Source organism: Halichoerus grypus, chromosome 7 (assembly GCF_964656455.1).
Source record: "Halichoerus grypus chromosome 7, mHalGry1.hap1.1, whole genome shotgun sequence".
NCBI lineage: Eukaryota > Metazoa > Chordata > Mammalia > Carnivora > Phocidae > Halichoerus > Halichoerus grypus.
This window is the reverse complement of record NC_135718.1, coordinates 97,291,189-97,304,673: the sequence shown is the minus strand read 5'-3', so window position 1 is coordinate 97,304,673 and position 13,485 is coordinate 97,291,189. Positions and strand designations below refer to the sequence as shown.

The 13,485-nt window shown below is 48.4% G+C and overlaps 1 protein-coding gene across 12 annotated transcripts in view; it reads left to right on the top strand.

The window, feature by feature from the left end:
- The window catches only part of ILDR2 (immunoglobulin like domain containing receptor 2), a 58,266-nt gene extending 45,282 nt beyond the window's left edge, over positions 1–12,984 (top strand). For 6 of the 12 annotated variants that reach the window (XM_036076735.2, XM_036076737.2, XM_036076736.2 and 3 more), the window contains 5 exons: positions 2,601–2,714; positions 6,509–6,719; positions 6,841–6,961; positions 8,010–8,682; positions 9,933–12,984. In XM_036076735.2, coding sequence (XP_035932628.1) covers positions 2,601–2,714; positions 6,509–6,719; positions 6,841–6,961; positions 8,010–8,682; positions 9,933–9,937 — 1,124 coding nt within the window. In that variant the 3' untranslated portion in view covers positions 9,938–12,984. The remainder of the gene's footprint in view (positions 1–2,600; positions 2,715–6,508; positions 6,720–6,840; positions 6,962–8,009; positions 8,683–9,932) is intronic. The other 6 variants (XM_078077918.1, XM_078077916.1, XM_078077917.1 and 3 more) reach the window with 1 other exon arrangement.
- Positions 12,985–13,485: the final 501 nt, after the last annotated feature.

Here is a 13,485-nt window from a genome sequence, read left to right as displayed (position 1 = left end):
TGTCTTACTTTGTAATCCCTTGTAATAGAGTTTCTATTCCTGATTTCTGTTCGTTCGTTCATTCATTCATTCATTCACTCACTCATCCATTCGTCCAAACACAAATGTTTTGAGTGTCTACAGTGTGCCAGGCTCTGGGCTAAGTGCGGGGATGCAGAGATAAACAGAGAGAAGTGGTCTTTATCCTCAGGAAGTTGACAGTCTAGAGAGGGAAACTCTACTGAAAATACTGTTTCCAGAGAAATCATGAACTTCACCACCATCCCCAGACTGGCCCAGTTCAGCTCAAACAGACATATATTAAGTGCCTACTAAGCAGTGTTCTGGGCTTTACCCAGATGTAGAATAAGAATTCTTTTCCTTCAAGCATCTTTGGGAAGATTAGACATTTATACAAATAATTTGGAACAAACTGGAATATATTGAGGGTCATAACAAAAGTTCAGAGTAAATGATTTATAAGAGAGAAATGATATGGAGAGAGAGAAAGAAGAAATAGAACTTTCTAGCTATGAGAATAAGAAAAAGCTTTCTGGATGTGGTGCCATTTGAGCTGCCCCTAATAATTACAAGGAACTCAAAGTACTCTAATGATTTGGTCTTTGTTGTCTTTTTTTTTTTTTTAATTTGTTTCTGTATTTGTCTTCTTTATGAAGAGAAAGGTTGGGAAGTATTAGTTGCATTTTACGGACATGAAAACTGGGTCCTTGCTAGGTCATCATTTGAGGTCCCTCAATAAACCAGTGGCATGCCTACAAACCCCTGGTTCCCTACTTCCTAGCCCTGTGTTTCATCCATCAGACATAACTGCCTCAGAACAGACATAGCAGTTCCGTGGGATAATTGCATTTTAATTGAACTGTCTGTACAACTCTGTAAACGCCTCTGCAGAAATGGAAGAGTGTGTAGCTTGATAAATAAAATCATTCCTACTAATAATTGCTTCGGCATAAGGATTATGGATCTAACCTCCAGGAGAAGGTGCCACTTAAAAACGTGTGCTGAGATTCATTAATTTTTTAAAGTAATTCCACAATTTGAGGTGAATATGAACGGCCCAGAATGTTCTCATATAGAAAATCAGTGCACCTGAAAACAGGTGTGGGGGCGTTCTTTCAGTCTTCAGTGCCAGGGCTGTGATCGGAGTGCTGTGCAGTACTGTATTTTAATCTTCCATGTGCATCGTTTGTGTGTGGGACTTTGTCCGCAGCCAGGGTGACATGACCAGAGAGCAGAAAGCCGAGTCTCCTCAGGAGGCGCAGGTGGCCATGTGGTTTCTTTATGGTATTTGCCCTACTTTGGGAACCGAGAATGTTGGGAGTTGGGTTACTTGCTTCCATCCCATTGTATAGTCCTGACTGGCCAGAAGATAGGACTGATAGGACTGTGCCTCAGATCATACCACCCTTGGCCCACCTACGAGCATTTCCTACTCTGGGCTTTCCTGTCTTCCTCTTCTGTCTCTCTTTACCACCTCTACTTCTGGGCTCCAGAGAGGTTTCAGTCAGATTACGTAGTTCTAGCCCCAGTGCCACCAGTTATTCTTGAGTAAGTTATGAAACCTCTCTGAACCAAAATTTTCTCAACCATAAATTGAGGCTAATAGTAACTTCATTAGGGGTGGTGAGGAACAGATGTCCATGTAAAGCATTTAGCACAGTACCTAGCACATTTGCAGTGCACGATGGGTGTTGTCTCTTACCATTTGTTCTGTCCCCATTCCACTGGGTCCTTCTCTCTCTCTTGTTTCTCGTATTTGTGAACATTACACTTGCCTGTGTCTGATCACCCTTGGGGCTGGTATTGGCCTTGACTGATACTAAGTGATGTGGGGCTTAAACAGCCTTTGTTCCTGACAGTATGAATGATGGGAACGTAGGAGATGGTATTATCTCTCATGCTTTAGTTTTGTTTTTTATTAAGCCCCCAAAATAACACCTGCTTGTAACCACATAGCAGCAGGTTGAATTAATCATGCCTAGAATATGGTATTCCCTTTCCTGAAAGGGAAATGTCAAAGAAATAAAATGGAACCATAATTAGCAATCCATGTGTTTTGCACCTTATTTTGCACTAATGCATCTTTAGTCTGTCATACTGGCTCCCATGCGCCACCCTGTTAGGGAATTTTTGCATCATCTCCTGTGAAACTAGAGGCTTTCGGGCCACCTTCGTCAAGGTCCCTGATGTTTGGGTGTCTGTTTTATTTACACGTTCTCCCACCAAGTGAAGACATGATCCTCAGACGGTATAGAATCATCTGTGTCCTCAGTCTAAGAACCTGTCTTTTTAGTGTGAGTCTGCTTCCGTGAGCTTTAAGTGGAGCTACAGGAGGTCAGCAAGTAGGAAGCAGAAGTTAACAAATGACCCAAAATGTACTGTAATAGAACTTTGTTGTTTACCTGCTGTTCCTCCATTCCAGGGGCACCATCTGATAAAAGGGATCGCAGGTATGGTTCCATAAGTATAAATATAGATGATTATTTCTGGCGATTTCAAAAAGAGTTGTTATAAGCAAGAACTATGTGTTTTACTTGGTAAAAATAAAGGTAGGTCCCCTCCTGCTTTTTTCAGCTCCTTTCCTGTCCTTTTCTCAACAGTTCGCAAAGGTTACCGGATTCAAGCCGACAAAGAGAGAGACTCCATGAAGGTCCTGTACTACGTTGAGAAGGAACTGGCTCAGTTTGATCCAGCCAGAAGGATGAGAGGCAGATGTGAGCGTCTGTTAGTTCTATGTGATCTGTGCATCATGCAGGCGTTCATGGCTAAAGGGGATTGGGGGGTTACCAAACTTGGGCAGCCCTGAGCTCTCAGGGCTTAGAACTAGCAGGGGTGCTGGTGGTGTCCTGAAGAAAGTAGCTCCAAGTACACAGAAGGGAGAAAAAGGGCTCCCGGTGTGTACCACCTTGGCTTAATGCTGTTTCTCACCACGGGGCAGTCAGCATTGCTGGGCCTAGGCAGTCCTGGGCTTAGAAATGTTTTATTCAAAGAGTCCTTCCCTACTACTCTCTTTAAAATACATTCAAAATAATGACTAAAGATGTGAGTTTTTTTCCAAAGTGAAAACCCCTACCATTGGACAGCAGTCCAGCTGCCGACTTGCTACCTGGAGGCCTCAGTGAAGTAGAAGGACAAGTCTGCCCGAGGAGTCTACAAAAAAGAGGCCTATGTTCCCTCTGAGATGCCCAACAGCAGAGATTGAGGGCCAGCGAAGAGGCTGCCCCTCTTGTCAAAAGAACTTTTAGATTACTGAGTTTGTAGGTGGCAGGGCCCCAGCCTTCACTCACAGCCCTTGGACACCCTGCAACTGACACAGCTCATTACTTGGGGTGGATTCTGAATGACCATCTACGAAGAGACAGCGCGGGGCAGGTCTGACATGGACGGGCTAATTATTGGAGGGTCCTGGCAGGCCCGGTAGTGAGGTCACAACATCTCTCTCTCTCTCTGAACCCTCCTCGCCGTGGAAGCTGAGGAGAGGCTTGATGGAATTGTTGGGGAAACAGTCCCAGACTAGAGGTGCTTTATTCAGATTAAGGACAACATATTCCTCCCAGTCTGCAATGCTAAATTCATCCTGTCTGAGCTGCATCCATTGCTGCATCCTCCCACCGCACCGGCTATAAAAAGACCATCTCCAGATTGGAATGTCAGGAATGTAGATGTCACTGCACTTGACAAGTGAGTTGTAATGTGTTGTCATGGAGCCCTGTAAGGGGACAGAGATAGCGATCCAGGAGAAGGCGCTTCGGGAGGAAATCTGTGAATCTCTCAGCTCAGAGAAAGAGTAAAAAACTGAGGTTAAAACTAAAGGTTGGATCCTGATTTAGGTGATGTCTCCTGTCTACCTGGATTAAAATGGTCTCAGGAGACTGGCTGGTCAGATGGTAATGGCGTCTGAGCACCCAGGGGGACCTTAGCGGTGGCCGAGGTCTTTCTTCACAGTGTACAGGTGAGGAAACAGAAACCCAGAGGGTTGGAGTGACCGGACTGGGATTAGAACCTAGCTCTTCTGATTCCCAGTCCTGTGCTCTTCACACAAAACGTTTTTGAGCAACCTGGATGGCTCCCATGGCTGTAGCAGCTGTTTCTGTTGAGAGATCACAGCCTTCTACCTCTGAGGACTTTAGTATGTCAGAACAGAAGAGATTGAGGTGGTTCACTCCACCTCTCCCATTTTTCAGAGGAGGAAAGGAAGCAGAGAAGGAAAGTACCCAGTGTTGGCACCTCAGGTCGGAGGTGCCGGGGCCAGAACTGGAACCAAGATCTCCTGGAACCTGCAGGTTGACGTTACAATAATTGCATAGAGATGAAGTAGGAATACAGTTCACTTGACTTTGCGAGGCTCTCTTTCTGAAGAGCGGAGTAAACCCTGGGGTGGATCATGGCCATGGGGCAGTCTAGAAGATCTCATTGTAAAATGTATCTCATGGTTTCAGGTTGTGACAAGATTCTGTAAGAACTGGGAATTTCAGGTTCAAGAATTTGCGAGATTTGCGAGTAAGATCCTCACTTTCCTTGCCCCTTGTAGGTACGGGGTTGCTCTTGGGATATTTTTCGTCCAGAAGCCCAGTGCAGTGATCTTGCAGACTACAGCTCCCAGGGCAAATATGTTCCACCTCCTGTTTTTGGAAATAGTTTGTATTGGAACAGAGCCAGCCCAGTTCACTTATACGTTGTTGCACTGCAATGGCAGAGTTGAATAATTGTAACAGTATGGCTTGCAAAGCCTAAAATATTTACTATCTGGCCCCGTACAGAAAAAGTTTGCCTGGTCCCAGAGTTACATTATTAGGTGTTTGTGAAGCAGGGATGTTGATGTTTATGTTCAACGTGGCAGAAATGTTACAGCAGCATACAACCTAGGCAGTCCATCACTATGAATGGCGAAACTGAGATAGCCCTCACTATGTGGAGAAACGGAAAAGATCCATTATTCCCCGAAGTTTAAGGAAAGTTCTGAGCCAACAATGGGATTTTCCAATAGTTTCACTTGCTGCCTTTTAAAGTTCCCTTCTGTACTGTTCCCAGGGGATTAGAATTCACTGGGATCATGAGAAAAGGAAGGTTCTAGATTTTATTGATCAGTAGTATGTGAGTTATTTTCCTTTCAGATGGACACTTACTAGTCCATTCTCCTTAGAAGGAGGAAAAGGCTTAAAAATTAGATTATAATTCAAAACCAACTGACTGCATGTCCAAGATGAATGGCATTCGCAGGAAGCCCAGACCTGGTAAAATAGGACAAGGAGGCTGTGTTTATGCAACAGGGGGAGGGAGCGGAGGCCCTTCCTTTCCTTGGTGGGTGGGAGTGCTCCTCCAAGAACTCTTGGGGATAAGGAAGAGAAGTAGAGGGGAACCTGAGACACGTATTTGTGCTGTCCACATCCTATCTTGGCTTACCTTTTACTCAACAGCCAAACCTTACACCTTGTAAATGTTGATTTTGATAATATTTTGAAGTTCTAACCAAAGGATTTTAGAAAACAAATGGATCCAGTTGCATTGCAAATAGAATCACTAAATGTGTTTTTTCAGTAAAATGATATTCAATCCATTTCAAAGTTCTGTAAACAAATGGTTGGGTTTTTTTTTTTTTTCTTTCTTTCTTTCTAGACTGATTCTTGTCTTGTTCACAAGTGCTTTTGCAAAATGCTACTTAAGCCACTTTAGGAAATGAGAAAACTGTGACCATCTCCCCCCCCGCCCCCGCCTTGTAGGAAGAGTACAAGTGGAGGCCAACAGGCCATAAGTGCAGCCGCCCCTCTTTTCTTACCACACCTCTGCCTAGCTGTCCTAGCCACCCATGGCCACATACACCTGGAATATTCTTTAGGGAGGCAAAGAAGTCTTTGTAGGCCCTGGAAATGGACTTGGTACCAATTGGGAAGGATAGTCCACGTTCCTGGATGAGCATCCAGAAAGGGCATGATTGGATACTAGGTGTGCAGTCCCCTTGCCCCTGTGGACTGTGCTCTGGTGAAGGGCACAGCTGAAGGAGGCTGAAATGGGGTTCCTCTAAGGCATGGGGCTGTACTGGTTCTGAAGGCCCATCTTGGGACGTGGTCAACAGTAAGGGAGATTTTTTTGTGAACTGTGGCTTCTCTTCTCTTTTTGCCCCTTTTGGCTCAACCTGCCTGGGATCATCATGGCTTTCACAGAATTATACAAGAAGAAGAAAAACATTGGAACAAGGATGACGATGCCCTAGGAGGAAACCAGCTGCAAAGAGCCCAAGTTCTGGGAAACATGCCTTAGGTGGAACAATAACAATTGTTTTCCTATTCTAAGAACAGAGCATGTAGGAAGCCTCCCCCTCTCTAAGCCAGTGGGCTTCTGGATGGAGCCAGTTCCTGCTGAGCTAAGAACACAAACCCCATTAGTTCAGGTCTACAACCAAACTGGAACAGGCTTGAAGCCTTGGGGAGGGAGCCTTGGTCTCAGCCCTTAACAGAGTTCCCACCCTAGTATGTAGAAAGCTCTGTCATGCCTGGTTTTGTCCCTGCAGATAACAACACCATCTCTGAACTCAGCTCCCTGCATGAGGAGGACAGCAACTTCCGCCAGGCCTACCACCAGATGAGAAGCAAGCAGTTCCCTGTGTCCGGGGACTTGGAGAGCAATCCTGACTACTGGTCAGGTGTCATGGGGGGCAGCAGTGGGGCAAGCCGGGGGCCCTCGGCCATGGAGTATAACAAAGAGGACCGGGAGAGCTTCAGGTAGGGGTGAAGATGGCTGCGCCGGGGCTGCAGTTCTGGTGCTGGGGATGAAGGGGCTGGAACTGGAAGGCAGGGTGGCTCTGAGACTGTTTTCTGATAGCATCTCTGTCTCCCATTCTAGGTTGTCCTGCCACACCTCTCTTTGGGCTATTGAGCATCCCCTTCTCATATTTATTAAGCAAGGGAACGCTTGTGCACAGACACCATGTGTAGCAACAGTCATTCAAGCCCCTTTGAAATGGGTACTCTATTCTCCTTAATGAACCTTATTAACATTTCCTTGCCCTTCTCATAATATTTTTTCCTATAACCTCTAAAAATTCCCATCCATCATCTCCCTCATTTTTAAAAAGATTTATTTATTTGAGAGAGAGAGAGAAAGAGAGCAAGTGGGGGGAAGGGGGAGAGGGAGAGAATCTTCAAGCAGACTCCCAGCATCAGCTCCATCTCACAACCCATGAGATGATGACCTGAGCCAAACAAGAGGCAGACGCTTTACCCATTGAGCCACCCAGGTGCCCTTCCATCATTTTTGATTGTTGTTATGTGAAAGGTAAAATGCCAAACATGTTATACTGTTGTGTTTGATTCTCATAACCCTAAAAGGTAGGTACTGTTCTTGTCCCGTGTTAAGCTGGGGAAACTGAAATGTACAGATGTTACCTAGAGTCACCTGGCCAATGGTGTGGGAGGCCAAGATGTGCACCCTGTTTTGTATGGCTTCTTCCCACTGAATAGCACGGTCACCACTCACCTGTCCTTTATCTTGAAGGACAGTAGACATCGCCTTTCTCGTAGACTGGTTGACCAACTGCAGGTACCTCGCAGAGATTACTTGGCCGTGGGCTCTGAGGGAGGCACAGGCTTTTCTGTATATCACCAGATATTACAGGGTTATCCTTGGACCACAACTGTTTGTATCGCAAGCCACACCACCCACGCTGGCTTCCAGGGTGTGAGAAGTGACACATGTGCTTGTCAACCAGAAGCCACAGAATAATGATCACAAGGCCCCACTGTGTGTTGCAGCACCATGTAAATCACCAAGTATTTTTATCCACACAACTCCGTTTTGATCCTTAGCACGAATCCCGGAGGTAGCCACGGTCGCCCTCACTTTACTGTCTGAGGTTCCCAGGCGCCAGAGGTGACCGGGACTGTTCAGCCGGCCCCTGCGTCCCGCTCCGGCTCCCTGCCGCCCCCCACCCCCCGCCGGCCTGGCACACGGCGCCGACCTTGGGTGCGGGCCAGGGCCGGCTGACCGCCATCCCCTCTGCCCTCTGCCCGCAGCCAGCAGCGCTCCAAGTCAGAGATGCTGTCCCGGAAGAACTTCGCCGCCGGAGTGCCGGCCGTGTCCATGGACGAACTGGCGGCCTTCGCCGACTCGTACGGGGCGCGCTCCCGCCGGGCCGACGGCGACAGCCACGAGGCGCGGGGCGGGGGCCGCTTCGAGCGCTCGGAGGCGCGCGCCCTCGGGGGCTTCTACGCGGACGGCTCGCCGGAGGAGTACTACGGGCCGCGGAGCCGCAGCCGGGAGCCCCTGGGCGACGCGGGCCGCGCCTGGGCCCCCAGCCCCCCGCGCCGGCGGCCCGACGACGCGCCCCTGCCGCGCCTGGTGAGCCGGACGCCGGGCACGGCCCCCAAGTACGAGCACGGGCCCCGCGCCGGCGGCCTGGAGCGCCAGACGCGGCCCGAGGGCGCCAGCCGCGGCGGCAGCCTGGAGACGCCGTCCCGGCTGAGCGCGCAGCTCGGCCGTCGCAGCGCCTCCTACTACGCCTGGTCGCCGCCTTCCACCTACAAGGCGGCCGCGCCGGAGGACGACGAGGACGACTCCGCCGACGACGACGCGCTGCCGCCCTACAGCGAGCGCGAGCTGACCCGGGGCCCGTCCTACCGCGGCCGCGACCTGCCCTACCACAGCAGCTCCGAGAAGAAGCGCAAGAAGGAGCCCGCCAAGAAAACGGTGAGGCCGCGCCGGGTGCCGCGCGTAGGGGGGCGGGGGGGGGGGGGCGTCCCGGGCGGCAGGGGCCCGGGGGCGGCTTTGGGAACGCGGAGGCTGGGCTCATTTTTGCCGGCCTCGCCGTACGCGTGGACTCAGTAAGCGTGGGGCCCTGGAGAGTTCCTAAAGCAGAAATAGCAGGGGCGTAGAGGTAGAGTCGCAGATCCGCAAGACCAGCTTTGAGAAGCACGTAGCATCAGGGATTCGCGGCATCATTCCCACCACGGACATTGAGGGGGACCTCTGAGGTCTGTGTGCAGAATGTTCTGTGCATGCTGATACGCGCGTTCCTCCCCGTCTCCCGCCCCTGGCGGCGAGGGTTTATAACTGGCATAAAATTCCCAAAGCGTTCACATCCCAGAGAAGGTTAGTGCCTATTTTTGAAGGACAGCTCACTTCCTTTCTCCTTTGACATTTTGTTGAATGCAAACTATAAATTGTGCTGTGTGTATGTGAGGGAAACCTTTTGGTCCCTGCCCAGTTAATTGTCTCTTTTGTAATTGGCCTTATGGAGACTTTAATTCTTTCTCTGTGAATGCCGAGAGCAGCCCAGTCCATTCCTCAGCCGCGTTTCTCTGAGCTCTGGACCTCAGAGAAACGCTGGGGGACAGTCACAGATGTCCACTCTCGGCTGCCAAAGTGCCTGTGCCCCCTGTGCTCTTTTTCTGGAGGCCATTCTGCGAGCCCAAGTGCTTATGCTCCCTCCTCAGTTACCCTGCCTCTTCCACCATTTTGTTTTTCATAATTCAAGGTGGACATTCTCTTTAGCGTGTAGTATGGGGAGAGAATATGAATGGAAAAAAGTTATTAACCTCTCCAGAACAATTAAATGTCTTTTGTTGTTCTTTAAAGAGAACAGTGAGATGACCCATGAAGTACCTACCATGAGCCGGGAGTGAACTTTCAGGTCATGTCGGGTTTATGGAGCACCATCCACACTAGCTGTTGTGGAGCTATGAATGTTATAGTTAGCCTTAGAGGGTTGGGAAGTTGTTCTGTGGCCATGGAACTAAGTTCTGTCAGATGTACATTGGCTTCAGCACCAACTGAGGCTTGGGAACAATAACCACAAACCTAATGAGATGCCCTGAGTCAGGGTGTGCCAGATGCTGAACAGGTTGTGGACTGTGCCCCAGGGAACCATCTGCTGTGTTGTGTTGGGTTTCTTTAACCATTGTGTGGTTTAACATTGTGCTCTTTCTGCTCTTTTCCAGAGTGACTTTCCAACCAGGATGTCCCTTGTGGTCTGATGTTTGTTTTGAAGACACCTCTCTGGGTGACTAGAAATCAGAAGCAGACTACTGGGACAAGACACAAATCCAAGAGCCAGCAGGCCCGGGACCTTCTCTGGCCACCACCTTGGAAGATTTGCTGATCTTTGCTTTGGCAAGGGATGGGGGGCAGCCTTTAAGGAAGGCTGATTCCAGACCTCAGCGTACATCTAACTAGTATGAGAAACTTAAGAAGATGACTGCGTGTGAGAACATTCCCACACATGGAGTGTCTCACCCACTGAGTTCATCCTGCCTGGTATTCTTCTGTAGCTGAAACAGGATTCCTTTTCCAATTCTGAAAGAGAGTTAGCTCTGGACTGCTAATCTCTAGAAAATGCCTCCGCCTACAAGTATGTTCTTCTATACCTCCTGTGCTGTGCTTAGAGGCAGAAAAGCTTATTACTACTATTAGAAGAAGGTCTTGTACTGACAACGGAAGATAACTTTAGGCAAAATATACCTTTTATCCCCGTCTCTTCCCAGTCACTAGTCAATGACTATTGTTACACTAAAATCAGAAGGCCTTTGGTGAGCTCAGTGACAGTGACCTGCTGGACAATCACAGAAATGACCTCAATTTGCTGTTCTAAGTGACAGTTCTTGAGTGGCTGGAACAAGACAAAAGAGAGTATACCTTTGTGAAATGCTGTATAAGTGGTATTTCTTTTTCCATTCTGAGAACTTGAACTGCTTTTTCTCTTTCTACTGTGCACAGTGAGATCTGAGTCTTGGACATTAAGGGCTCTCCTCATCCTCCCTTCTCCTGGACTTTCTGCAGGTTGGTGCCACCCACAGAGCCCCACTTCCCTCTGCACTCTGATTAAATTGTCATCAGGTGCCTTTTGAGAAATGCTTAAAATACACACATGAAAGAAAAGGGGAAGAAAAAAAAGGAGAAAGCGGTTATGCAAAGTAGAGAAGAATGAAAAAGAATTTAAGAGGAAAAGAATATGTGATCTCATTATACTTTGAATGTGGGCCATTTTCCCCACAAACTCCACTCAGTCTTCTCTGGTTCTGTACCTCATTTACCATGAGTTGTTTCTGCCATCCCAGCTCTGTTATCCCAGGACGCCAGAGGTATGTGGCGCATGCCTCTCTTGGCCTCACCAGACTTGCTGCTCTCCATGCTTTGGGAAACGAGGGATCTTGCTCTCTCAGGAAGGAGCACTTCCGATTCCCACCCTTGCTGAAATGATAGATGTTGCCTAAATCCCAAAGCTAGATATCGCCGGATTTTGTAATTTGTAGAGATTGCAAAAAAGTGGCCACAGTTTCTTCCCTTCTTATCAAGAGGTGCAGTCTCTTTCTCCACCCCTCAAATCTGGGAGTGGCCATGTGATTTGATTTGGCCAGTGGCCCCAAACCAACGTAACACAAGCAGAGACTCGACAAATTCTCGTGCATGGGGCCTGTCTTCTCTTGCTGTTCTTGGGAACCTTGCAGTTGCCCCTACGTGAACAAGCCTGGGCTCTCCTGCTGCATGATGAGAAAAACAGGCCCAGTACCCCTTCCGTCCTATCTGACAGCCTATCGAGGTCTCAGCTGATTGCAAACACATGTGTGAGCAGCCAAGCCCGACAGGAGAATTGCCTAGCTGAGCCCAGCCCAAATTGATTCCGACTCAAGGCATGAGAAGTTGGTGCACCCTTTAAATGTTCATTTCTCTTCAAGGACAAACTGACTGTTTCTCCTTGTCTGGATGTTCAGCCCTTAATCCCCGACTCCATCTAACCCTAGGTGTCTCACAATCTCCACTTTCTTTGGCAAACGTTTGCCAAAGCTTTTCACCCTGCACCATTATGGTGGGACACATGGTTGGATCAAAAGTCACTGGAGGACAATGAACCTATGAAGGTTTCTTCTTCAACATCTTGTCGGTCTTCTTCAGAGCCACCTGACCAGAGCTGGGCCCTAGTCTCAGAGCACCATTCCACTGGTATCCATTTACTTCACGGTATTTCCAAAAACAGTCCTACATGTGCAATGAAATAAAGAAGTGGCTGGTGAGGGTCAGAAGGATGAGTTGATATCATTGCTTGGAGGAGACTTGGCCTACCAAAGGACTTCTCAGTGGCTTTGGCCTGAGAGGAACCAGGGACAGTTCAGCCCAGTGCTGGCACTTCCAAGGGCAGGAAGACACAAGCCATACCCTGGTGCTGAGTTTTAGACTTGCTGGTGTCCCTGGCCTCTGAGAGCCTAGGTCTAATCTGTTTGGGCCCCAATTCAGATGGAAAGGATGATTAAACATCATCATTTCTTAGTCACCAGCTTTGGATTTCAACTTGCTCAGGCAATTCTGGAGAATATTGGGTAGCTGCAGAAGCTCTTATCTCTTCACACTGAGCACTGTGTCAGGCTTCTCTCCACCAAAGAGCCCCATAGCACCAGCTGCAGAGACCAGACATATTGCTTTTGTTAGCCAAGGGCATGTAGGATTTTGGAGAAGGTTAGGGGAGCCGTGGGAAAGATTAAAATTGGAAACCTGCAATTCCAAAGACAAACCAAACTATAGACAGACAATACAATAAAAAACACAAAGACAACAGGCTCCTGAAATAACCTGGGGAAATGGGACCAGGTTGTCCCCTGTAGGGCTGCATAAATCACTGAAACTTCCAGAGAGAGAACACTATTGTTTCTGGGTACGTGGATAGAGACAAGACTGGCTAGACAAGTAAAGGCAAAGCTGGCCATCCTCGGCACCCTGGCTTTTCCCAATGGGTCCTTTTGTTTCTTCCCTGAATAGTGTTTCCTGCAGAGGAAGGGCTTATACATATTAGCTTCCTTCCTAGGTTTTATTGGGGTACAAAATAAGTCTTGTGTAAGACATGACCTCTGTCCATTGGGACCCTGCAATTCAATAGGGGAAATAAGACATGCCCAAGAAAGAAGTAGGAGATTTTATGCATATAATGTGAAATATTGCTATGGATAAATCACAACAAACCCAGAGAATTAAAGTTTTTAAATTTAAATGGGTATATTTTGATATTTAAATGTTGTGTGTGTTTGTCCATCCATTGTCTTTAAAGATTAGCTCAGTGTTCTGAAAAAGCCAGTATTAAAAAATCTGATGGGAAGAGATGAATTAGGATGGGGAGGGGTACAAGGCAGAGGGCCCAGGGGGATGATGCAGGAGGTGCTGTGTGCCTGTGAATCACAGCTGAGTCAGGGATGTGTTGGAGAAGGGGGTGCGGGTGCAGGTGCCAAGAGGTTTCTCCTAGAACAGCTTCTTTAGGCCATGCATAGATTCGCTAGGAAGCTGGGGACATTTGCCCTGGACCTGATGGTACGCATCAGCTTTCACGCAAGCATGCTCCCAGGGGAGCTCTGGATCTGCTTGTCCAGGGGCTCAGTTCTGCAGCCGTGAGTGTTGCTGGCTACCCTCACTGACACAGAGAAAGTCTGGCGGAGATAAAGGGCCTCTCATCTCCCTTCCTGTGATCCTCACTCTGCACCTGGCGCAGGACTGGGTGGTGGTGGTGGGGGG